General features: G+C 35.4%; 1 protein-coding gene across 2 annotated transcripts; it reads left to right on the top strand.

Annotated features, from left to right (window-relative positions):
- On the top strand, positions 1–27,598 carry LOC131158114 (transcriptional corepressor LEUNIG-like). 2 transcript variants are annotated; one of them, XM_058112725.1, is made up of 18 exons: positions 1–371; positions 831–928; positions 1,061–1,170; positions 3,920–4,237; positions 4,330–4,418; positions 4,541–4,628; positions 4,719–4,794; positions 13,676–13,725; positions 14,816–15,079; positions 15,215–15,376; positions 16,541–16,783; positions 17,319–17,436; positions 17,552–17,661; positions 17,818–17,967; positions 18,795–18,950; positions 19,080–19,196; positions 26,399–26,602; positions 27,166–27,598. In XM_058112725.1, the coding sequence occupies exons 1-18, from the start codon at positions 340–342 to the stop codon at positions 27,310–27,312; spliced, it is 2,532 nt and encodes an 843-aa protein (XP_057968708.1). In that variant the 5' UTR covers positions 1–339; the 3' UTR covers positions 27,313–27,598. The 2 variants fall into 2 exon arrangements, with proteins under 2 accessions (XP_057968708.1, XP_057968707.1); XM_058112724.1 differs by having other exon boundaries at positions 14,780–15,079.
- Positions 27,599–27,821: the final 223 nt, after the last annotated feature.

Genomic DNA, 27,821 nt, shown 5'->3' with positions numbered 1-27,821 from the left:
AAATCTGAACGCATCGGAACAAATACAAAAACAGGACTACTCTGCCGACGGGAGTAACCTAAAATCACCACAAACGAAGTAGTACAACAAATTCCGCGAACAACGTAGGGAAGACAACCATGAAACGTTTTTGAACCCGAATATTATTATAATTGAAAGGGAAAAGGGATGATATTCCTTTATTTATTTTTCATTTTCGCGAAGCGTTATCTTCTTCAAAGAGTTGCGCAGCTTTTAAGCTTCCGAACGAGCAGGTCGAGAAATTTTCAAGAATCTTACTGAAAAAGTTTCAGCTTCTGTAACTCTTTGTGGCTCCTGGGGGTCTCTGGTCTCGCATTCATGGCTCAGACCAATTGGGAAGCGGACAAAATGTAAGATTATCTGATTAATCAGTTAGTAATTTGTGCTAATTCATCTAATCCCTCCTCATCTTCTCTCCTTTGGTTCTCATTTTTCTTTCGATTCCCTGTAAAATTAGTTTTTCGGTCTCTGATTTATTTCTATTTTGTGATGGGATTTTCTGGGTATCCCATTTTATTGTGGGTGCCATGTCATTTTCAATGCTCAAATATGATTTGATGATTTAAGAAATTTTTTCTTTTCTTTTTTGAGGATGGAAATCCATCTTTTGAGTTTTGGTTCTGGGTCTTTGGGTTTTGGACATTTTTTAAAGTGGGTTTTGATTTTGGTTCAATGATGTTGAATTATTTTTGTTTCAAATTAATCTTCTTTTTCTTCTTCTTCTTCTTCTTCTTCACTGCTGTTTAATTGTTTGCATCAAGGTTCAATTAGTATGATCTTTCTCATGGTCTCGCTTGCTGGGGTAATAGGTTGGACGTGTACATATACGATTATTTAGTGAAACGGAAATTGCACGCATCTGCGAAGGCATTTCAAGCTGAAGGGAAAGTATCTACAGACCCTGTCGGTATGATTAATGGGACATGATCAGCATTTCTTGTGGATTTTTTTTTTGTTGTTGTTTTTTTTTTTTTAAATATTTTTTTGCCCTTTTGAGTGGATGCTTTGATTTTCAATTGTGGAATGCACTGTTTTGCAGCCATTGATGCTCCAGGTGGTTTTCTTTTTGAATGGTGGTCTGTGTTTTGGGATATATTTATTGCTAGGACAAATGAGAAACACTCGGAGCCAGCTGCATCTTATATCGAGGTGAGATTTTTGGCCATGCACTAGAACATAAATATTTTTGTATGGTTAACGCCCTAGACCTTTTGTTTGTTGTCTACCTTGATCTCGTGCCCTTTTTTAATTTTACAGATTTTAATGTTTGTCTTGCCTCTAGGTTTTATTTAATTGGCCTCATGTCCAGCTTATACTTGCTGTATTATGGCAAGAATTTTTTAGGGGTTTGTAGACAAATTTTATTTGTTGCCTGATATTAATGAGGTCTGCATAGTAGGTGAGTGAAATTTATGATGGGGAATGTAGGGTGTATGCGCTGGATTAATTCCTATGGGCCATCCTAGCACTGAATAGGGAGCCCCCCAATACACCAGCTGCGCCTAACATATGAAATGGGTTATTTTATTTTTGGAAATCGTTGCTTTGGTTCAATTAGGATCTTTGGATTTAGTTTGCTTGCTCCCCAAGGCAAATAGCCTATTATCATATTTAGTGCACGATTTTTATCAGTTTTTGGGAAATTGAAATTAGTTTTGGAATTACCTTGTTTGGCTCTTTCAGTGCGCTCTGCTTCATTTATTTATTTATTTATTTTTTGGATTTAATATTCTATCACAAGAATCATTAGACATTGTAGCAAGAAGTTCAAGTATATTTTCTATGGAATTTGGATTTTGTTACTTAAAGTGTAATTTGCTGGTGGTAAAATTTCTAGGTGTCCAACAAATATGCCATATTGGGTTTTCTAGTTTGAAATTTTTCCTGATTTAGCATTTACAGTAACCATGCTATCCTAAGAGTTGAAGAGTTAATATTTCTTAGTTATTGCTAAAAATGCCATTTTGTATGGAATGCTAAAAGTTTGCCATTTTATTGATATATAAATCAATGTTTTAGAAGGCTCAATCGAGGCTCGCCTTGAGGCTCAATCTAAAATACCAAAACTTGAAAAGGCTAATTGATGTAGGACAAGAACCAAAACCTTTGGAAGGTCCTTGTCCGAGAATGATTAAGAAAAATTGGGTCAAAGGATTTTTGGATTTAATTAGTAGTTAATTAAGTGTTTAATTTAGGAATGTGTATTTGGGGGCTTTTTGTAATATTTGTGTATTCTAAGGATATGTTTGTAATGTAATATAGTTTTAGGGGTATATGTGCAATTTCATCTGTGGAGGCTTTCTTATGAATAGTGTGTGAAAGCCATATTCTAAGTAGATTGATGAATTTAAATTTGACGTGTGTGATGTTGATGTTGTCATCGCATCATGCATTAGAAGCTGAGGCTTATGCATTTGTACAAAAGGAGCGCCTTTTTTTTGTGCCTACTTAGTTGAGGTTTACGCATTGAGGTGTGAGATTCTAAAGTTAGATTTGGTTAGAAAATTTTAACTATGGGTTTGTACAAAAGGAATGTTGTGATATGAGTATATTTCTAGAATCCTCAACTCTCAACTTTTCCTAAATAATTGAGAATTGTATCTTGGATCTTGAAAATAATTTGAACTTTTTAATGTTATAGCTATCTCTATCTCTTGTCATGATATACGTAATGAATTCAAGTTAGCAATTTTTCAATGGCCAACAAGTAGTTTATGTTTGATTTTTATTTGTGGTTTTTTTCTTAATTTTTATAATATATGTAATTTATTTACACATTTTTATCTAAAAATCAAATTCTCAAAATGCTTATGCCTCGCCTCTTAAGGGTTAAAATGCCTCGCCTTACGCCTTCGCCTTTTAAAACATTGATATAAATAATGTGTACTTAATCAATCTTATGTGGCATAATTCCTATGGACATCCAAAAGTTCATCTAGAATAATTTTTATTTTGGACTTTATTTTATTTTTGGAAACTGTTGTTTTAGTTCAATTAGGATTTTTGGAGTTAGTTTTCTTGCTCCCCAAGCGGGTAGCCTATAACCATACGTGCAGGCTTTTAATCAGTTTTTGGGAAATTGAAATTAGTTTTGGAATTACCTTGTTTGGCTCTTTGAGTGCGCCTTGCATCATTTATTTATTTAGTTTTTGTATTTAATATTCTATAGCAAGAGGGCGAGCCTTGGATCAACGATAAGGTTGCTTCTTTATTAGTGGTTGGTCACGGGTTCATGTCCAAGGAAACAGCCTATCTACATAATAGTAGGGGTAAGGCTGCGTCCTCCGTGAGAACCCTCCCCTACCCTTGCAATGCTGGGAGCCTTGTGGCCAGGGGACCCCCTTTAATATTCTATAACAAGAATTGTTTGACATTGTAGCAACTAGCGAGAAGCTCAAGTATATTTTCTTTGGAATTTGGAATTTGGATTTTGTTACTTCAAGTGGAATGTGTGGGTGGGGTAATTTCTAGTTGTCTGACAGATATACCATATAGGGTTTTCTAGTGTGAGATTTTTCTTCATTTAGCATCTGCAGTAACTATGCTAGCCTGAGAGCTTAAGAGTTAATATTTCTTAGTTGTTGGTAAAAAAACACTATTAAGGAAAGCTAAAAGTTTGCCATTTTAAATTACATGCAATCAATCTTGTGTGATGTTTCAATTGGTATATTATGCTGCTTCTATGACATTATTAAAAAAAAATAATCAGCTTTTATTTATTTCCCGTATTCATGAATGACATGGCTGGTCTCTTGAGTTCTATTCCTAAGCGCATAAAAGGGGGATGGGGTGGCAGGAATTTCCAGGCTCTGTAGGACATTTCGTCCCTCTAGTCATTATTTGTCTGGATTTTGGTGCGTTAAATAAGCTTACAATTTATTGGTTCTGAAAATGGTAGACCCAGCTAATGAAAGCACGAGAACTGCAGCAGCAGCAGAAACCTCAGCAGCTGCAGCAGCAGCAGCAGCAACAGCAGCAGATGCAGCAACTCTTGTTACAAAGGCATGTTCAGCAGCAGCAGCAACAACAACAGCAGCAGCAACAGCAGCGAAGGGATGGGACTCAGCTTCCAAATGGCACTGCCAATGGACTGTCTGGTAATGATCCTCTTTTGAGGCAGAACCCTGGAACTGCAAATGTCTTGGCTACAAAGATGTATGAAGAAAGATTAAAGCTTCCGGTTCAGAGGGATCCTTTGGAGGATGCGGCTATGAAGGTATTCTATTTTATAATTGGTGTCCGACAAAATTGCTTCTTTATGTTGATCTCCACTTGTACTTTTTTAACATATTCTGGCAATCTATGCAGCAAAGATTCAGTGACAATATGGGCCAGCTTCTGGATCCAAATCAGGCCTCAATGTTGAAATCAGCTGCAATAGGTGGCCAGCCTCCAGGGTATAACTCTTTATGTTTCAACATCTATTACTGCAATCCACAATGTTATTTTGTCTGGACATGGTCTATTGTCTGCTTTGGCCTGTTGTTAGTTTGAAACCTTTGGAGCTCATGTATTTCAGGCCAGCACTGCATGGTGCACCAGGAGGTATCTCAGGGAACCTTCAACAAGTTCAAAATCGGAGTCAGCAACTTCCGATGTCAACACAGGTACATGTTTAGTTTTATTTTTATGCCATCTCTGTGTTTTTTTTTATAATTTCCTTACGTTGTTCTTTCATAATTTTTGTACTGAAGCAGGATATGAAGAGTGAGATGAATCCAATGATGAATCCTAGAGCAACTGGTCCAGAAGGATCCTTGATTGGAGTTCATGGTATTGATTGTGCATATTTTTTTTATTGACTTGGATTGGTATTTTCATGCTCATACTGATCTTATACAAACAATTAAAAGGGGAACGAATAGGAGACAATAGGTTTTTTTGCATATGGAATGTTGATATGTTTTTGTTACTTGACCTCCTATGCTTTTGTTATTATTTTCAATGAAACATTTTCTTCTAAACAATATAACATTATTCAAGTGCCAATATTAAGTATGTCATGTGCTAGGAAAACATTTTTTTATTCTTATTTTTCATTTTTTACTTGGAAGAAGTCAAAATTTTAAATCTCCTCTGTGAACTTTTATGAGCTTTGAAATACAACAAGAACAACAACTACTGCAACCAAGCCCAAGCCCCGCTAGGTGGAATTTGGCACTTGAATCTTCATCCGTTGTTTTGCAAGATCTAGGGCAATATCCTCCAGCAATTGGAGTGCTGTCAAATTCTTACTATGTCATATCAAGTTCTTCTATCTTACGACTCTTACCTTTCCCCCTCTTACTATGGCTAACATTAAAACTAGCTCACTCTAGGTGTTATTTGGTCTTGCAAGTGCCTAAACTATCTTAATTGCCCTTTGACTATATACAGCTGTTACACCTTGTTAAGCATCCCGTGGAGTATATAGAGTCCAAAGGGGGGGTGAATGGACTCTTTTCGCGTATATTAAATTTCTTTACGAAGTAAAATCTCTTGACAAGATACAAGAAATTATATCACAATATAAATATAAAACATGCACAAGATATAAAGTAAAGAGTGTAAGGGAGAGAAAGAACATCACCAGTATTTTTCCGTGGTTCGGCACTAAGCCTACGTCCACGCCTTAGCACCTTCACTAGCGGAGAAGCCTTACAACTCGGGAACAAATCCCTACACTCGGGAATAAATCCCTACCGCGCTCACCAGGAGCCACAAGGATCACCAAGCTTGCAAGTTCGGTTCACAAAGAACCTTCACCAAGTTGGTTCACAAAGGAACCTTTACAACGAAGATGATATACAAAGAAATGCTCCTCAAAATGAGCTGATATGAAATACAATCAAATCCTCACTCTTATCTCTCAAGGAATGATTCACACAAGATCAATGAGCAAGAGAGGATTGAGTACTTTGTGAATGAGTAACTAAAATGCAAGTGCAAAGTGTTAGGTTTCGGATTCAAAGTTATTTTTCACAAATATGATCAACAATAATCAAAAACCTCTTAAACAAGTCTAAGAACTTGTATTTATAGGAAAAAATGGGCTACTAGCTGTTTTATGGCTATTGAGGGGGGGGGGGGGGTGGGGGTTATTAAAATACGATTTTGAAAACTAGCCGTTTTTCACCCGTTGGTGTTCTGTCACCGTTCCAAACCGTCGACGGTTTCCTGCATACGTCAACGATTACCCCAAATCAAAAAAGTCATCAACACGAAAGTTGTGGGATTTTTTCGTAGCTTTCCATAGACACCAGGATCTTCCTTTTTGGAGTTTTCTATCAAAAGTTATGCCCCAAATACCGAAGGGTGTTCAGGACTCGAGGTAGCACTATGTTAGTTGACGATTGCTCTATGTTTTCTTGTCAAAAAGCCTTTTAATAACTTAAAACATTCTTGGACAAAAGTATATGAAATATATTAAGTCTAATGAAGAATAAAACTTGTCCAAGTGAGTTTCCACTCAAATATAAGATATCTTCATTTATGAAAACATATTTGAAAGATCATTTGATATCTTATATGCTTAGAATGTCCTTTATAAAAAATATTCGACTTCTTTGAAGTTTTAGGACATTAACCATGCTTTGATAAGACTGGGACCAAGTATGAAAATGATTATGAAACCAAGATGTTGAAAACTTGTCCCTTTGGAAAACAAAATTGAGTTTATGATTGTTTTGACAAACTCTTTGAATTATATTTGAAAATTATAAATTTGAGTTTGTGACTTAAGTGAAAACCTATAAACTCAAGTGTCCTAATATGCATATGCAATTTTGCTCAACTCTTGCTCAGAAATCATGCAAGAATCAAAATCGCAAGAGTTACAAAATACACTACCTCAAACACACACCCATTACATATAATTAAACAAAAAGCTTCCTTTGGTTGTGCTTGAGTCCTTTTCGAGTGAGTGTCATTTGATCTTCCTATTCGAATGTCAATTCGGTCCGATTTTTGCCTTTGATCCAGTACTTCATGTACGTTTACCTGTATTAACATGATCTGCAAAGATGGAAGAACACTAGGAACGACATATAGGTTAATATCATCAAAACATATAAACCATGATAGTGTAACCCCCAAAGCTAACATTCTCTCCCTTTTTGATGATGTCTAACCTATTAAGAATCTACTTAATCTTTGCATTTGTATTTATACTAACCATGGCTTGATATGCAAAGATAAACTTACCTAGAACCACTAATGGGTTGTTATCATCAAAACAAGACAATTAAGTTCACGTAGCCTAAGACTATCGTTCTTCCCCTTTTTGATGATGGCAAACCATTGGTGTTCTTCTATAGGGTATAATTTAAAGCTCCCCCTTAATTTATGCATATTCTAGAATCGGACTAAAATATGCTCCTCCTTACTATATGCATATCTATAATTTGCTCCCCCTTACATTATGCATATAAGGTTTAACTATATTTTTTCATATCTATTAGAGCTTTAAACATGCACACCATAAAATAGAAAGTTCATTTAAGATAAGACAAGTAATAAGCAAGTTGAACTTTCATGCAACCATATGCATTCTTCCCCACATGCATTTCACTTCTCCCCCACACATCTTGTTCCCAACAAATGGAACACCAAATATTCTCCCCCTTTGATCATCATCAAAAGGAGAGGTACAATTCATATAGCTAAAATAATTTCTCCCTCTTAAAATTAGTTTCCATGGTGGTGAGGTGAGTGTGTGCTAGACAAATAAACCAAATTTTGGTGCTAAACCATAACAATTGAAAGCCTATATTGGCTTCCTTACTTACACATGAATGATGATTTTTAAGAAAAATACTATATGTTGATTGATCAAACATTCAATGTAAATTTTCCAATTTTTGTTATCATTAGCTTTCACTAAAGCTCATCTTCATGAATGGCATATGTTATGTTATGCTTATATTTTCTACAATGTATCTAAACAAGAGCATATATCATCAAAACAAATCATAGCATGCTTTTGAATCAATAATTTAAAACCTTAGTAATTCATATGAGAAAAACAAAGTTTTTTATTTACTACTCATAAATTTAATTCCAAACGAATAAGCTTTGAGCACATGCTATTTCATCCCATTAAGCAAAAGCCAACATTTTCAAAAAGAAACCAATTGATAAAGATATGTATACAATTTAAGCATCACATTGGTTTTATCATTTCGGCTCAATAATATTGGCATGATTCAAAAAAAAATTCCCATCTTATTCCCTTTTTGTTTAATATTAAACAATTTAGAAAGCATAAGCTAGGATTTTATACCTTGAGCACATCTTATTCCTTTTTTGTTTTTACCTAGGTATCTACCTAAAAACCTATTTCCTAATCCTAGGTCCTAAGGAAGCACAATTTACAATTCATGTAATTCTCCTTGGTACACCCATTCTTCCTTGGGTCCCGATGGGTTTTTCTTCACTACCCATTCTAACTTCTTTTGTTTGCCTCTGACTCCTCTATAAGGGCAAAAGTATCGTATGTGACCCTTTCTTTCACAATATAAACAAGTTTTGTTTTCGTGTGAGGGTCTTGACTTATTTGCACTATTTTTGCTTGTTGAGGCATAACCTTGTGATTTATAAGAGGATTTTGAATTCTTTTTGAAAACATTTTTTTCTTAACTCCCAAAGATTTCTTGGAGTTTTCTTTTCCTCTTATGACTTTGCCATGATTTTCATTTTTCTTTTTCAAGATAGCAGTTTCCTTTCAAACATTTTCAATTTGACTTTTCAAAATTTTTACCTCAACTTGAAAAGATCCATGGTCTTTTTTAGCCTTTTCTATAAGCTTCTCAGTTTCCTTTTTAAGGAAAACATTTTCCTCTTTTAAGGTAGGACAAAGACAAGGTTCCTTGCCTTTGCATTTTAGCAATTTATCTTCAAGGCTCTTTATTTTTACTTCTAAAGTTTTGTGCTCTTCATTTTCCCTTTTTAGGATTCAATTTCTTCGTTCAAAGAGAATTCTTTTTGTTTTTACAAAACAAGTTCTTTCTCAACATTTTTGTTCCTTCTTTTTGCTAAAACAAGTTCATCATACAATTTAGCACAATTTTCTGCTACTTCGTCATAAGAAGGAATATATTCATTATTATCATCCGAATTTACATCCTCTTCTTGTTTGTTTGCCATGAAGTAAGGATGTGCTTCTTTCTCATTTTCATCATCGGTGGCTAATCCATTGATTTGATCCCAAGTAGCACCATTTATGGCATTATGATCCCCATTTAGAAAATTTTCTTCATTTTGTTTTAGGGGGCAATTTTTCATATCATGCCTAGAGTTATTGCAAAAATGACATTCAATGCATGACTCTTCTTTTTCTTTTTGTTGCATTCTTTTGCTTAAGATTTTTTTAAGTTTTCTTGTGAAGAATGCAATATCATCCTCACCTAATTTTTGGTGATTAGCACAAAGTGTATCTAAGGTAAGACCATTTCCTATCTTAGGTTTTTCTAGATTTCTATTTTCTTCAATGGTCATTGATGACTTGGGTAAAGATTGGAGAATTATTTGAATATAATCTTCCAATGAAAAAACTCTACCATGTGCCTTTAAATTGTTTATGAGGTGTGTGAACCGAGTGAGTATGGATGAAATTTCTTCATCTTCATTTAATTTAAACATCTTATATTCTTTAACTAGCATGCATATTCTTGATTGTTCATTTAGTGATGTGTTTCCATAGATTTTTTCAATTACATCCCACATTTCTTTTGCTGTTTGACATTCGCAAATAAGACTATGTACATCATCATTTAAACCACAAAAAATAATATGCTTTGCTTTAAAGTTTAGTTCAACTAACCTTTTTTCGGTTGGTGATTGTTTCAATAAAGCCTTTGGAATATCCTCATTTTTCTTTGTGATTGCAAAGTCTCCTTTGGAGATGATCTCCTACAAATCCAAGTCGTATGCTTGAATGAAGATGGCCATTTGATTTTTCCATGCGTGGTAGTTTGTACCTTCAAGCAATGGTGGTGCAAAAATGAAACGTCCAATGGAAGTGGAGGTGTTTACCGAATTCGCCATTTTGATTGTTTATGCTCTGGATTTTACTCCGATAAATTCAAGCGCCTCACTTTGATACCACTTGTTAAGCATCCCGTGGAGTATATAGAGTCCAAAAGGGGGCTGAATAGACTCTTTTCGGGTATATTAAATTTCTTTACAAAGTAAAATCCCTTGGCAAGATACAAGAAATTATATCATAATATAAATATAAAACATGCACAAGATATAAAGTAAAGAGTGTAAGGGAGAGAAAGAACAACACCGGTACTTTTACGCGGTTCGGCACCAAGCCTACGTCCACGCCTTAGCACAAAACCAAGGATTCCACAATCCACTATGATCTCCTTCACCGGGAGAGAAGCCTTACAACTTGGGAACAAATCCCTATCGCGCTCACCAAGAGCCACAAGGATCACCAAGATGCCTTGCAAGTTCGGTTCACAAAGAACCTTCACTAAGTTGGTTCACAAAGAACCTTTACAATGAAGATGATATACAAAGAAATGCTCCTCAAAATGAGCTGATATGAAATACAATCAAATCCTCACTCTTATCTCTTAAGGAATGATTAACACTAGATCAATGAGCAAGAGAGGATTGCGCACTTTGTGAATGAATAACTAAAATGCAAGTGCAAAGTGTTAGGTTTTAGATTCAAAGATATTTTTCACAAATATGATAAACAATAATCAAAAACCTTCTTAAACAAGTCTGAGAACTTGTATTTATAGGCAAAAATGGGCTACTAGCCGTTTTATGGCTATTGGGAGGTTTTATTAAAAAATAATTTTGAAAACTAGCCGTTTTTTGCCCGTTGGTGTTCTGTCATTGTCCCAAACCGTCGACCATTTTTTTGGGCTCTCTGAAACCGTCGACGGTTTCCTGCATACGTCGACGATTACCCCAAATCAGAAAAAGTCATCAACACGAAAGTTGTCGGATTTTTTCTTAGCTTTCCATAGACACCAAGATCACCATTTTTGGAGTTTTCTATCAAAAGTTATGCCCCAAATACCGAAGGGTATTCAGGACTCGAGGCAGCACTACATTAGTTGACGATTGCTCTGTTTTTCCTTGTCAAAAAGCCTTTTAATGACCTAAAATATTCTTGGACAAAAGTATATGAAATATATCAAGTCTAATGAAGAATAAAACTTGTTCAAGTGAGTTTCCACTTAAATATAAGATATCTTGATTTATGAAAACATATTTGAAAGATCATTTGATATCTTATATGCTTAGAATGTCCTTTATAAAAAGTATTTGACTTCTTTGAAGCTTTTGGACATTAACTATGCTTTGATAAGACCAGGACCAAGTATGAAAATGATTATGAAACCAAGATGTTGAAAACTTGTCCCTTTGGAAAATAGAATTGAATTTATGATTGTTTTGACAAACTTTTTGAATTATATTTGAAAACTATAAACGTGAGTTTGTGACTTAAGTGAAAACCTATAAACTCAAGTGTCTTAATATGCATATGCAAATTTGCTCAACTCTTGCTCAAAAATCATGCAAGAATCAAGACCGCAAGAGTTACAAAATACATTACCTCAAACACACACCCATTACATATAATTAAACAAAAAACTTTCTTTGGTTGTGCTCGAGTCCTTTTCGAGTAAATGTCCATTTGATCTTCCTATTCGAACGTCAACTCTGTCCGATCTTTGCCTTTGATCCAGTACTTCATGTATGTGTACTTGTACTAACATGATCTGTAAAGATGGAAGAACAGTAGTAACGACATATAGGTTAATATCATCAAAACATATAAACCATGATAGTGTAGCCACCAAGGCTAACACACCTAACTTATCACAAATGTGTTCATTTCTTAATTTGTATTTTAGAGTTATACCAGCCATCCATCTTAGCATTCTCATTTAAGCAACTTTTACTTTTTTGATATGCTGTTTCTTAGTCGTGTCCAACATTCTAATGCATATAGCATAGCTGCTCTTATGGTCGTCCTAGAACTTTCTTTTTAATTTTATCAATATTTTCTAGGATCACACAACACACCCAAAGCACTTCTACATTTTACCCAACCTACTTTGATTCTTATGTATTACACTACATCTTCTTCAATTTCTCCTTCATAATCAATCCAGGGTATAAAAATTCTTGATCATCAAATTTAATCTTTTCTTCAATATTCCTCCTAAAATGACTAAAATCACATTTCATGCATTTTATCTTCTTTCTGCTCATCTTAAAACTTCTAGATTGTAAAGCTTCTGTCCTTAATTCCAACTTAGATTCTACTCCTATAATTTCTTCAATCAAGACAATATCATCTGCAAACAACATACACCATAGAACCTCATTTTGGATATTCCTAGTAAGTTCAAAAGACCTTTGATGCACACCTATTCTGATTTGTGATTGAAATTGCCTCGACTCTTCATTTCTAGTCATAACACTAGTCATTACTCCATTTTACATGTCCTTAATGACATATGTATATGTTTGCCTTATTGCATACTCCTTTCTTTCCCCATTTCTCTAGAACCCACCATAGAGCTTCTGTAGTATTCTATCATAGGCTTTCTCTAGGTCTATAAAAACAACCATGTGCAATTCCCTATTTTTCGTTTAAACTTTCCTATTGATATTCTTAATAGATATATGACTTTCGTTGTTGATATCTCTGGCATAACCTAAATTGATTTTCTGAAACCTTTGTTTCTAAGCTTAGTCCTTTTTCAGTTACTCTTACCCAAAGTTTCATTGTACGACTCAGTTTAATCCCATGATAGTTATTGTAATTTTGAATATCTTCTTTATTTTTGTAAGTAGTTACTAAAGTGGTTTTCCTTCCATTTATCTGAAATTTTTAAAATTTTTATAATTGTGTAAAATAAATTAGTAAATCGTATTATTTTGTTATCACCTAGGCATTTCCAAATTTTAATTCGGATGTCACCTCATTCTTTAGCTTGCCCATTTATTATCTTCCCTAATTCATACTTCTTTTGTATCTTCTTCTTTAACCAAACAGTATCATCCTTATTTTTTTTTATACATTTGCTCTTGCCTTCTAACTCTAGCAAGTTTAAAATATGCCATTTCCCCCCTTCTTTGGTATCTAGTCTAGTATATATTATTATATGCTCTATGTTTAGCATCATTGACACCTTTTTTTCTTTTCTTGTCTCTTTATATTTTCATTGTTTTCCAAATTTCCATATTTTTTTTCCATGTTTAATTAAACCACATTTTTTTTTTTACTTACTGTTTTTTGGACATTTTGATCCAACCACCCTCTTTCCTAGCCATGCGTGATTCACCTAAAACCTCTTCTGCAATCTCTTTAATAGAACTAGCTGTCTTACTCCAAATAGTGGGTATGTCATCACAATATTTTATCATTTTATCTTTTTATTACTCTATCTAGTTCTCTTACATTAATCTATGTTTGCTTTTAGCTTCAAAATGCTAATACAAAATCTTTTATGGTATCTTAGAAATCAAAAGAAAGGAGGATTAAATCATATGAAATATCACTATTTGGTGGGATTCATGTTTTAAGTTTGTAGTTTAGACCATGAGACCAAACGTTTGTTCTTCATTGCATTTGACTCATTCAGTAGGGTGTCAAGATTGATTGTGGATTTGACAACTGTGCACCTCTTTGTTTCAGGACCAAATCAGGGTGGTAACAACTTGACTTTAAAAGGATGGCCTCTGACAGTAAGTCTTTTAACACACTCAATATGCCAATGGTATTCCCGGCTTGATTAATGGTCAAGTAGTAAGGAATATTGTTATGTTAGTTTGGATATTATCGTTTGAGGCAAACTCTGGTTTTTTGTTTGTTGCTCAAACTTCTATTGATGTTTATGCATCACATTTAAGATGGGCAAGAATGATTGGGCCTCTCCACTCGCACCATTTAATGTTGAGCTCTGGTGATCTGGATTTGTTCTGTTACTGACTATGTTCTGTTTTGCACATGTGAACTGGTAGCAGTTCACTTTTTTTACTTCTCCATGTGTTGGATAGCTTGATATTTTGTTGGGCCAATTTCCAACAGTTTAAGTTTTTTGGATGAGTGGTTACTTAGCACTTTGGATTCTTTTTTAGTGTGAAAAACCTCATTGATCAGTACCCTTGTGAGTTTTAGCAAATCCTGCTGCACTGGAATATTACTTATTATCATTTCCCAGTGAATATGATTCGATAGAGTTGAAAAAGTTCTTTTTGCAATTGTGGTTGAAGTAGCTATGATTGGATTATTTACATAAACAAAAACTGCTAAACCCTTCCTGATCACCAACTCTCAGATTCTCTAACTTCAGAGGGAGACCTGGCTAATTGGTAAGAATTTACATTCAATAAATCTTCTTAACAGCATATCCCTACTGCTTTAAAACTGTTGAAGCTATTTCCCCACCAATGCTTTATTGAAAGCATATAACTCCCCAAATCCAAGCCCCTGAGCCCCTATTTCCTTTCCAGAGTAAGTGTCCCGTCACATCAGTCACCAGATGATATTTAAAGCAGTCAATATCTTTGCTGTACAAAAAAAACATTCTGCAATCTTTCAAGGCTGCTCGCAACTGGCACTGGCCGTGCTGTGTAACTCAATATTAGATTTAGACATGCATGGACATGGGGTGTTGGACATTGCGACTCCCTAAAATGTAGGCATAGCTATATATACTGTCTTATGTCACATCCTTTGCGCATCAATGTGTGCATTATGAAACCTGTGCTTTTTTCATACATATTCATCCCTTATTAGGGACTGGACCAACTTCGACCTGGGTTTTTCCAACAGCAAAAGTCGTTGATGCAGTCATCTCAGCCCTTGCATCAAATTCAATTGCAGCAACAACTTCTGCTTCAGGCACAGCACAATTCAATGTCTCCTGCTAATGATTTGGATTGCAGAAAACTAACAATGCTTTTTAATAACCAAAATGTGGGACTTGGTAAGGATGGCTCGTTAACTTCAGTTGGTGATGTAATTTCAAATGTTGGATCGCCGATGCAAGTCGGAAGACCAGTTCTGCCTCGTGGAGATGCAGATATGCTAATGAAGGTGATATCTTTTAGTAGTTACATTTGGTAAACCCGTGTAACTTTTTTTTTTTTTTCATTATTCCTTCTGTTGGATTTAAGGCCTCCTGTTGGCTGGAAATAATTTTTGTTCTTGAAAATATCTCGGTTGCAACAGCAACAACTGCAGAACAACAATCAACAGCAGCAACAGTACCCACTTTCAAGTCAACAGTCTCACAATTCAAACCACAGTTTCCAGCAGCAAGATAAAATGGTTGGTGCAGGCAGCATCACGGTGGATGCTAACATGTCAAACACTTTTGGAGGAACTGATCAGGTACATTATTTTCACAATGCATGATAGTTAGATGTATAAGCCAGTGCCTTTGGTAATTAGGTGTCCATTCTGCTTGAACTTGACTGTTGTTGTTTGTAAGAATGTTCTCCAAATATTTTAAGAAAACAGTGCATGGTAGATGTATAATTGATTGCCTTTTGTCATTTTATGCTCATATTGTCTGCTTGAACTTGACTTTTGTAGGTTTAGGAACATTCTCCATATATTTTTTAAAAAACTCTAAACCGTATTTGCGTCATTGTTTAGTGTTCGTGGCTTAAATCTACCCCATTTAGATATGAATTATTGGTATAATCCTGTACTGCATGGAGGGGAAACTTGGGCTTGGAAAGGCATCAAAGCCACCAAGGAGAAGCGAAAGGCTTTGAATCTTATCCCTCTCACCATCTTTTGATGTGCTTGGAAAGAAAGAAATAAGAGAGCCTTCAAAAATACAGCTATGTCACCTCAGATTTGCAAAGAGCAGTGCATTGCTGTTGTTTGCGGCTGGCATAGTTGGTAAATTATCAATAATCATAATGTAATTCTTGATGTTTGTGACACTGTGCAGAGTGGTTGATGTTTTGTACTACGGGGTGGCATCCCCTTCATGTCCAGCTAATAAAAGTTTCTCTTTGCCCTTTTACTGATAAAAAGGGAAAAAGAAAAACACATCCGCTGCATGACTATTTTGAGAATAGTCCGTGAACTATGGACCATCAATATCAAGTATGAATATTTAAAGAATGGCAGTTTTTGTTTCATTTCTACTATTTATTTTCCTATACTGAGATTTCTGCCTCCATTAGACATAATCTTTAAGTATTAACAGAAACATCAGCTTTCACAGAGTGAATTACTGGAATGGACAAATAAGGATTAATGTGGCTGAGAAACCCAAGTAACTGCAATGAGGGGGTTGAGTTTTAATTTATGCTTTACCTTTTTAATAGACTATTCTGAGCTGATGTCCAACAGTCCAAGTATGGTTGCTGGCTGTGGTTTTCAACTTCAATCATGTGTTTTCTCAGTATATTCCTGAGTCAAAATTTATTTTCACCATTAACTGATTTTGAAACCCTGAATTTTTCTATGAATTGAATGGCATCTTTAATTGCTTTGTGCTGTTATGAATGCTTATTCAGTTCTTTTGGCTGTTTTAAGGCTTCAAAAAATCAAATTGGACGAAAGAGAAAGCAGCCAGCATCATCTTCAGGTCCTGCCAATAGCTCGGGAACTGCAAACACTGCTGGACCATCCCCAAGTTCAGCACCCTCAACACCTTCTGCTCACACACCAGGAGATGTTATCTCAATGCCTTTGCCACATAATGGGAGTTCTTCTAAATCTTTGCTTATGTTTGGTTCTGATGGTATGGGCACACTCACATCAGCCTCAAATCAATTGGTGAGCAACTTTTTAATTTTTGTATGGCATCTTCTTTGGGAAGCATTTTGCACCTAATTCCAAGTGCGAAGTATGCACTCATGAGGGCCTTGACTTAATGCAAATTTTTAGGACTTATTATGGATCTTGATACTATTGACTGAAAATCTTCTATATATGAAAATAATTATTTTATCAATCCAATTTTAAAATTTTCAGTAATTCTCTGTCTCGCTCTGTGTCTCTGTCTCTCTCTCTCTCTCTCCAAATAAAATGATTTAATCAATCATTTTAATTCTTTGCGATAGAGATGGATGATTTAGATGGTAAATTATAGTGTCACTGATCAAGTGAGGTCATGTCTTGAGCCAGTAATATATTCTCCACTCTTAGCGATGACGTTTGCTAGCATTTCCCTTCCTGGTGGGTCTAGAATGACCTTTGGTAATGGTCACTGTTGTTCACTGTCCTCAATGAGGAATTCCATAGTGTTTACTTGCAATGTATTCGTATGAGCACTTCAGTTGGCGGCAGATTGACATAGTTTGAATTGCAGGCTGATATGGATCGTTTTGTTGATGATGGTTCTCTGGATGATAACGTTGAGTCATTCTTAGCCCATGATGATGGAGATCCTAGAGATGCAGTTGCTCAACGTGTGGACATCAGTAAAGGTATAATTCAGGCTGTTTTGTTTTTTGGTATGAACTTCAGTTAGTAGTCAATGGAATATTCTGTTTGTATCGTTCTGTAATTCAATTTGAGGGTTTAATGCTGGTGTGATCTAAGGTTTCGCTTTTACGGAAGTTGCACATTTTTGTGCAAGTACAAGTAAAGTTGAGTGCTGTCACTTCTCATCAGATGGAAAGCTGCTTGCCACGGGTGGTAATGATAAAAAGGTGACTCTGGGTAAACTGAATATGTTTAATTTAATTTTAACTTCCAATTCAAATGTGGCATAGACTGATTTAGAGAAACTTCTTTACTGCTTGAATTGAATCTTTGAATTCCCATTAAGATGCTTGAATCTGATTACTCATAAATTTGTGCTGCAGGCTGTGTTGTGGTGCACAGATTCTCAAACTAAGAAGTCTACACTTGAAGAACATTCTTTGGGGATTACTGATGTCCGTTTCAGTCCAAGCATCCCACGTCTTGCTACATCTTCACATGACAGGACTGTCAGGGTTTGGGATGCTGATAATGTTAGTGAAAATGCTCTCCTTTTTTCATGGATCAACTCGATATTATATTTCATTCACTTGTTTGTTTCATGACCTACCAATGGTTCAAATTATGTTTTAGATCCAACCCAATGATGCAGATATATATAGATTGATAGACCGATAGACAGATGCATGGATGAATAATGTTGTTTCAATTTTATGTTGCCATTATGATTCTTTTGTGTGTGTGTGTGTTTGACCATGTTTTAAAAGGTCCAATGTCATGGCCATTAGCGACCAGCCCATCCAATACTGCTTGCAATATATATTTTCAGAGAACTGATGGAACCATTTTGCCGGTCTGAGACAGTCTCCACTGTTTGAAATCTAACAGCCCTGGTGCCAGATTCTGATTGATGGATTGGATTAGGATCTAAGAACCTCTTGGTTGAATTTCCCTTTTTCCATTCACATTATCTATTGACTTGCAAGTTGGTAATTGGCAATTATTCTATGCTTTGTCTCCAAATATTGTTGTCCAAAATGTTGCTTGCTTCTTGTTCTTTTGGTAAAAAAATAGTCTTTTTTGTGTTTTTCTTCCTTGTCAAATAATAATAATAATAATAAAAGGTGGGGCTTACAAGTTACAACAGAAGGAATGGGAATTGATGGAGCAGAACATTATATATGGATTTTGGGCGTGATTAGGCTAACAGCTCAACTGCTTCTGCATTAATATTGACCTTTTGACTTGATTCGTTGGAAGCTGGCATGCCTGTTGTACAATACCACTATAGCTAATTAATATTTCTTGCCCCAACTCTCTTGATATTTGTCTAAACCAGATAGATGACTCCACTGTGCAGCCAGGCTATTCACTTCGAACATTTATGGGACATTCCACCTCTGTTATGTCACTGGACTTCCACCCCAATAAAGAGGACCTTATCTGCTCTTGTGACAGTAATGGTGAGATACGATACTGGAGTATCAACAATGGTAGTTGTCCCAGAGTGTCCAAGGTATAGATAAAGGAGCAAAATGCTCTATATTCACCTGTAAAAGTATTTTTTGTGATGGAATTATTATTTTTTTTTTCAAGCTTTTTCTCTTCTCGCTTTAGTAGATTGTGATCTTCTCCATTTTGCTAGGGTGGCATGACAAATGTGAGATTTCAACCTCGTCTTGGAAGGTATCTTGCAGCTGCTGCTGAGAGTGCTGTATCCATATTTGATGTAGAGAGCCAAGCTTGTCGACATTCATTGCAGGTTGGTTATTACTATTGACATCATTATTTTTTTTCTCAATTTTCATAAGCATAAACAATTTTAAGTTAGTAAGGACTTAAGAAATGTAAAACGTATAAAAAGTGGGGATGATATTGTCTTAGGTAAGGACGAAGAAACAAAATATAGGTGGAAGTTACTTTAGTAAGTTTTTTTTTTAATGAAAACCAAATAGAAGGCTCAAACTTAGAATTGAAAAATGAGGAAAAAGACTAAAAATATGAGATTTATACGAAAAGTTAGAGTTAACAAAGTTAAGTTTGCACAAAAAAAGATGAAAAATGGAAAAACTATAGAACCGGATAATATCTCAATTGAAGTTTGAAAATTGATAACAAAATTATATGGTTAACTAATTTATTTAACACCATTATAAAAACTAAGAAAATTCTAGATGAATGGAGGAAGAACACTTTAATACCTATATACAAAAATAAATAAGATATTCAAAATTGTCATAACTATCGTAGAATTAAACTTATGAGTTATATGATGAAACTGTAGGAAAGAGTAGTTGAACAAAAACTAAGGCTAGAAACGAAGGTCAGAAAATCTATTTGGTTTCATGCCTAGGAGATCTACCATAGAAGCTATATATTTTTTAAGAAGATTAATGGAAAAATTTAGGAAAAAAAAGAGGGACTTGCATATGATATTTATTGACTTAGAGAAAGCATATGATAGGATACGTAGGGAAGTTCTATGGTGATTTTAGAAGGAAAAAAAAGAAGGAAAAAAAAAAGTGTATGTAGTAGGTATACTGATGTCATTAAGGATTTGTACGATGGAGTAATGACTAGTGTAAGGACTATAGATGGAGAAACTAAAGAATTTCCAATCACCATAGGTGTACATCAAGGATTTGCCTTGAGCCCTTATCTTTTTGCTTTAGTGATTGACCAATTAACTAAGAGCATTCAAAATGAGGTTCCATGGTGTATGTTGTTTATAAATGATATTGTATTGATTGATGAAATTAAGGACGGAGTAGAGACTAAGTTAGAATTATGGAGAGAAACTTTGGAATCTAGAGGCTTTAGCACAAGTAGAAATAAGACAGAATATATGAAATGTAATTTCAGCAATGGTAGGAGGAATATTGGAGACAAAGTTAAGTTTGATGATGAAAAAATAAATAGCACTTGTAGATTTCGATACCTTGGTTCTATTATGCAAGTTGAAGAAGAAATTGAAGGTGATGTAATGCATAGAGTTAAAGCAGGTTGGGTAAAATGGAGAAGTGCTTCAAGTGTGCTTTGTGATCATAGAATACCCTTAAAATTAAAAGGAAAGTTTTGTAGGACGGCTATAAGACTAACTATGATCTATGGATCAGAGTGTTGGGCAATAAAGAAACAAAATATTCAAAAAGTAAAAGTTGCCGATATGAGAATGCTTAAATGGATGAGTGGTATAACATTGAAGGATAAATTAAGGAATGAACATATTTGCGCTAAGTTAGGTCTAGCTCCTATAGAAGACAAGAGAAGGGAGGGACGGCTCATATGGTTTGGGCACTTGCAACGTAGGCCATAGAGTGTGCCAATGAGGAAGAGTGAGTTAGTTATTGTGGGGGACAATAGAAGGGGTAGGGGTAGACCCAAAATAATTTGGAATGAGATAGTGAGTAAGGATTTAATAACCCTGAATTTGTCAAAAGAAATTGTCCATGATTGCATAAATTAGTGGAAAAAGATTCATATAGCCGACCCCACCTAGTGGGACTTAAGGCTTGATTTTTTTGTTGTTATAAAAAAATTTATGTTATATGATGGGGGCATTTAGGGATCTCTTTTTTTGTCAATGATTGTTGTGGTTACAGGTTTGATTCATATAAGTGGGGCCAATGGCTTTGGTAGAACAATCTTCCTGCTTGAATAAAATGCTTAGAAGTAGATAAAATCTATCCCTGCTCCTATCCCTCTGATGAGGGAGCATGTGTGCGCAAACATGAAAAGCAATAAATAAATAAATAAATAAGAAAATCTTGAAAGTCATGTGGCAACCCTCTATTGACTACTTGGAAGATGTGAGAAAATAAAAGAGACTTGAGGTTGCAGTGGCTGTTGTTGTAAGATGTCCTTTTCAATATCTGCCACATTCTCCACCTTAAGCATTTCATTTGAATTATAAATGAGTCAAACTGTGGTAATCTTGGCACAAATTTGCTTTTTTTAACCTCTTTGAGCATTAGGGATGAACATTAGTCAATTTGGGTCAGTTTTATTATGAAACCACAACCAAATCCACCTTCGAGAAATTACAAAATGTAACCAAACCATGAACAGTTCAAGCTGATGGTTGATGGTTTGATCAGCTTGGGTCAACTGTTCAGACATTAAAATTGATTTTTAATTAATTAGGGTTTTTAATTTTAATATTATGAAATTACAAAGCAAACAAGTAAAAATTTTTTGATAGAAAAAATATGTATATATATATATATTGAAGAAGAATGAATTTACAAAAAAGGAGCATAAGTAATCCTACTTATTAGAGAAAAGAAAAAAAGAAAAAAGAAAAAATATCAAAACAATGCTTACATGTACTGTGCATGTTTAGATCAGAATCCATTCTACACAATTTTTAATTTGGATGATATAGGCTCCATTTGGTTTAGCATCCAAATTGTTGTCTTTGAAAATGAAAATACTAAGTTGTATTATGCATATTTTGTATTAGAAAGAATATGTTCAATTAAATTTGAGTTTTGTTTTCTAAAAATGTAAGAGAATGTGTTCAGATAATTTGGAGACAATTTTCTTCTTCCTGTTTTCTTGTTCTTATTCTTCTTTTGTTTTTTGGGTGGCTGGTATTTGACATTTGGCAGTCATGGTGGTGGTAGTAATTGTTGAGTGGTGGATCATTGGCAGGGGGGGGTGGTCGTATTCAGTGGCGGTGATGGTGAACTGAGGTGGTGCTGATGGTGGAGGCAATGGCCATGTCTGTGGTAGCAGCTGGTGGTGGGTGCGGGTGGTGTTTGGAATATGTGAGTGAGGGGAGTTTCAGATTGTATCTAGATTCATAAAAAACATCATTTTATATATAATCCATAGAAAAGGGGGTGTTTTCAGGATAATTTTTTTTTTTAATATACAGTATATTGAATTAGACGAGAAAAGAATATACAACAAAAAATAAAAAAAAATGGAAAAAAATAAAATAAAACAAGGAGAATGAAAAATCCTCCTCCTAGAAGAAGAAGAAAACCAGCTACAAGATCACAGAAAGACACAAAAACAATTCAATGAAGCAGAGCCAAGGAATCCTACTATGAATCTTCAAGGAAACATGTCTAAAGAAACCACTTGCACCCATAGTGACTCAAGATAAGCCATTCTACTCCCAAGAAAATTGCTAGTAGTAGTCACACCTTTGAAGATTCTAGCATTTCTCTCCAACCAAACACACCAAATAATAGTCGTAACAGTGCACTGCCACAAAGCATTCCTATCCTTTCCTTGCCAAATCCCCTAAACATAATAGTACAAAATCCTTCAATGTGATTTATTCATTCCTGGCACTATATTTTTTTGGGGTGGGGAGGGGTTCTTGGATTCATTTCTGAAAGACCTGTGATTGAGGAATGATATTTTATCCACATCTTTTCCTTGTCTCTTCTGGTTGAGCTCAGGGTATAATGATGTGATTCCCTTCTTTGTGGTTGATTTGGTTAGCCCTTGGGTTTCTCAGAACTTTCATTTTTCAGAAGATCTCTAAACAATAGAGAGCTAGTGGAGCTATCTTCCTTCTTGTCGTTATTGAATAATTGTCATCTTTCTCCAGATAGGGATGTTCAACTGTGGTCTTTGGATCATTTGGGGGATTTATTCTTATAAGTCCTTTTATGAGTTTTTGATCTGCTCCAACTCATTTTTTTTTTTCGCTATATTCAATTATTTGGAAGGCCAAAGTTCCCCCAAAAATAAAAGTTTTCATTTGGATGATTGTGATTAATAAAATCAATACCAATAACCTGTTGCAGATTAGGAGACCTTTGAAGGCTATATCTCCAAATGTTTGTGTGTTTTGCCTTTCGAATCCGAACCAGTGTATCTTTTTATTTTTTTTCACACTATGATTTCGTTTGGAGGATCTGGAGTAAGTCATTTGGTGTTTTGGGAGAAAATTGGGTATGTCCAGCATTGGTGGAGGAACTGTTAACTAGTTTCTTTTGAGGGTTTTGGAAGAAGGATAGGAATGTACTTTGGAAATGTGGTGTTTTTGCAGTATTGTGGGGATTATGATTGGAGCGTAATGCTTAGATCTTTCGGGGTAAAAATTGAATTGGCAGCTGGTTTGGGAAAAGATTCACTACTTGGCCTCTTTGTGGTGCATTGGTTTCGGGTGTTATAAGGAAGTTTGCTTTATGGAAGTTCAGCAAGATTGGAGGAATCTTCTGAATTGATTTTTCCTCTTCTTTCTTTGTTAATTTTAGTTTTTTCTTCTTTTGGTTTGTTCCAGAATTTGGATGGGAGATGTCTTATTCTCCTCTTTATAAATTCTTTTCCTATTAATGAAATCTCTTCCTTTGTTATCAAAAGCCTTCACCAAAGATACCAAATAATTTATTCCAAACGGACAAAGTGATAGGGCAATGAGGAAACAAATGTGAGCAAGTCTTCCCATTCCGCAAACAAAGGACACAAACACCAAGCAACAGGGCATTATTAGATCTTTGCTTTTGAAGCAAGTCATTGGTGTTGATTTTCTCAAGTATCGCAGTCCAAATAAAAGCTTTTATTTTTCTTAGGAAACTTTAGCTTTCCAAATCCAAGAGTACAGGGAAAACAGAACTGCATTAGGATCACAAGTTGCAAGAGAACTCAAAAAGATCTGAGCCCCACACCAGTCGAGCAAGTTGGTCAAAAAGAGCCAACTCATAATCTCTTTCTCACTAAGATTTCTGTCAAAACGGAATTCTCAAGAATGGCCATTGTCTTGCCCAAAAATGAGAAGAAAAAAAATTGAGTATTATGAAGATTTGATAACTGAAAGGGATGAGGATATGCAAGAGACAAAGGCATTTCCCCCTCCCAAAAGTCCTCCCAAAAATGAATTCTCTCCCCATTACCCAGTATACACTTGACTTAGAAGAAAATGGTAATAAATCTGAGACGCAAACTTCCAAGGACTCGATAAGTAATATTAACTCCCACTTAGCATCCCACCACTTTTGTAGCTGATCAAATTTATTGTGAATTACCTTATGCCAAAGAGAATTAGGTTCTAAAGGAAAATGCCATAACCACTTCCTCACCAAAGAGATTAGATCCAAGCTCCCCTCCCTTTTAGATCTACTCAGTGTCTCCCAACCTGTAGTCTGTACTGCCCTCATCACCACTTGACCATAATAAAGCCCTCATCGACTTCAAAACCCTGTGCTCCACTCTCACAGGAATTCTAAAGAGAGAGAGGTAATACAAAGGGATGGAGGACAGACAAGTGTGGATTGTAGTACAAGTGCACGACTCCCTAAAATGAAGAATGCTCCACCCATCTAAATCCCTAGCCACTCGCTCAAAAACCAGGTCCTAGAAAGAGTCTGCATTGGGGTTAAATCCAAAGGAGACACCTAAGTAGGTAATAGGTCAAGTCAAAACGGCACAACCTGCTAACCAAACAAAAGGATCCACATTGATACCTAGACCCACTATACTATTAGGAAAGTTAATTTTCAAACGATTCTTCCCCCAACTAACGGAGAGATCTTGGCGGAATTGCCACATGAAATTAGTAAGCTCCTGATTGTCATTGTCAGCATAAAGGCTTTTTTTTTTTTTTTTTGTTATCTATGGATGCTGTGGCGTAAACAGTGATCATTGCAGGGGAACTCTACTCTACCTTCTCTGATCCATTCGACACATCTAGAAATTCGTTTATAGCTAGAATAGGTTCATAGACTGGGGTGACTGGCTTTCAAACCTGATACTTTCTCAAACACCTGATGATCATTAAATTACAGAAGCAACCCAGATTCTCTGAAAGGGAAAAGGATAGTATCATCTTTGAATTGAAGATGCGAGATGGTACAATCCTCGTACCCTACCCTAAGCCTGTCCACCAAACCTCCATCAACTGCTCTATCAATCATCTATTGAAAGCATCAGCCACAAAACTAAAAGGGGATCTCCCTGTTTTTGACCCTTGGATGCATGAAACCAAGGCTTGGCCCCGCCATTCTCTAAGATTAAAAAGACAACAGAAGATAAACGCCCCCGAATCCATTTCCTCCACCTCAAACCAAAATAAAATGAATCAAATCCTAACAAATATTTATATTTATCCTTTGAATACTCATATATATATGTATGTATCCTATGAATTTGCTTTTCTAATTCGTAACCTTGTCCAAGAAACTTCAGCTCACCTATCATAAGCTTTCTCAAAGTGCAATTTTAACACTAGCCCTCTCTTTCTCAAGATACAATCATACAAACAGTTTTGTGAAAATGACATATATATATATATATATATATATATATACACACACACACACACATACATATGTGGGTAATATATGTTGTATCCCTAGTTCTAGAGTACTATCTAAAAACTTAACCAAACATGTTTATCTTATGTTTGGGAGATTACTCAAGAATGGAGCATGTGGTACTCCAGTGTGAGGGTTTCACCAGGCTATTGTAGACAAGGCTTCTGAATTAAGCTTTTTGGTTTTCTACTAAGCTTTTTCCAGACTGTTTTCCCCAAGGATCAATTGATGTGCAAATTTTGTAACTAACCTTTGATTGAGTTAATCTTTTCCATATGGATTTGAGTCATTAAGTGATGATTGTCAATTGACTCTTTGAAATTTCGTGACCAATAAAGAAAAACATTTCAGTCTCCCTCTTAGGAAAAGAACTGGATCTTTTATCTTCTAGAACTGCTTTGTTTCACTCCTGCATGATTGTAAAAATATAACTCACTTATGGAGCATACGCTCTTCATCCCTTGCCCTTATTGTTTAGATATTGTGTTAATATGTCAAAAGGATGCCAAAGAGTATACTGCTTAAATCTTGCTAATGGAATGATGAATTCTGTTTTAAGTGGACCATTTATTTAATATGTTGGATGTTGGCTATAAGTGTCTTCTTTTAGCTTCTCCTCTTTTCTTTGCACATGCATTAAACAGCCCTGATATTCACAGTGCTCTTGTGTTTTGTTGGTTTGTCATTGTAGGGTCATAAAAATGTTAAGTCTCTGTGCTGGGATCCTTCTGGCGAATATCTGGCGTGTGCGAGTGATGACTTAGTTAGAGTTTGGAAAATTGGCTCTAGTGGTGAAGGAGAATGCATTCACGAGATGAGCGGTGTTGGAAAAAAACATTATTGCTGTGTTTTCCATCCCAGTTACACTTCTGTGCTGGTCATTGGCTGCTACCAGGCATGTTATATCTGTAGTACTTTTTCATGCAAGTTTATTTTATTATTTGGATAGATAATTTCCTGAGGCACGTCCTTCAGTTATGTATAGTATGATTTAGGCTTTAATGGGAAGTAGCACTAGGCTCCCATGACTTACAATTGGATGGGGAGACCTTTCCTACTGTTTCTCAAAGAAGACTGACCTCTTTTGAAACTGTCTTTTTCACTTGCGTCCCCTCCAGTTGCCCATAACATATGGCAAATTGCTAGTGGGAGAAAATTTGCTGTGAAGTTACAATTTTGAAAGCATTTGTTCCCTGAATTGCAAGTAAATAATGCAAATCACCACAAGTTTTCCAGGAAAAATAAAAAACGCTCCCAACTACAGTGGGGAGCAGCAATTACAAGCAAGTTTTTACCTGAGTAGCAATATTGCTGAAAATTTATCGTAAAAATTATTTCACTTAACAGAGGGAAATTCACTGATAGGACTCTGGTCTCATTCTAAGAATTTTTAGCTCTTGTACATTTTCTAACCTTTGATAATTTTCTTTTTGATGTGGAATTATGAAATGGATCAAGTCTTTGGAGCTTTGGGACATTACCGAGAAAAGGCCTTTGCTGATTCAAACTGCTCACGACGGTCAAATTGCTGGCTTGGCAGTATCAAGTATTACTGGTTTGGTAGCTTCAGTTGGTCACGACAAATTGGTCAAGCTCTGGAAGTGACTGTTTCTTTTGTTACCTTTTACATCATGCAAGCTGTGAAACTTATTTTCTGTGTTAGAATTGGCAAGATTTCAACGTAAGCTTCTGCGGTGGTCGTTTTTGTTGGTTCATTAACTGTTAGACCCTGCAGGTGCTTTGGCAATTGTGTCAAATACATGCAAGTCATACAAGAAGAATTAGAACGTTCATTCTGCTGGATGAACTTTTGGACAAGCCTTAAAAATTATATTCTTAGATCTGTTTTTGCAGGACTAGATCAATACTGAATTTTATTAGCTTTTCTTCCTTTGATTTTCTTATTTCTTTCTATCTTTTCCCTTTCTCCCAGCTGCTTGGATGTGTTATTGTTGGTTTATACGTTGGGTTGCAAAACCTAGACACTACAGTGCAATAGAACTGTGGACACAGTAAGTGTTTAAATTTCCAGCATGGGTGAAAAAATTTAAAACCATATGCGGAGAAGGAAACTAGTAAAGTTGAATCAATATTGAATTGCAAAAGATGGAACA

This window comes from Malania oleifera, chromosome 6, assembly GCF_029873635.1.
Source record: "Malania oleifera isolate guangnan ecotype guangnan chromosome 6, ASM2987363v1, whole genome shotgun sequence".
NCBI classification, from domain to species: domain Eukaryota; kingdom Viridiplantae; phylum Streptophyta; class Magnoliopsida; order Santalales; family Ximeniaceae; genus Malania; species Malania oleifera.
The sequence above is the reverse complement of the archived record's forward strand: the minus strand, read 5'-3'. Positions and strand labels throughout refer to the sequence as shown.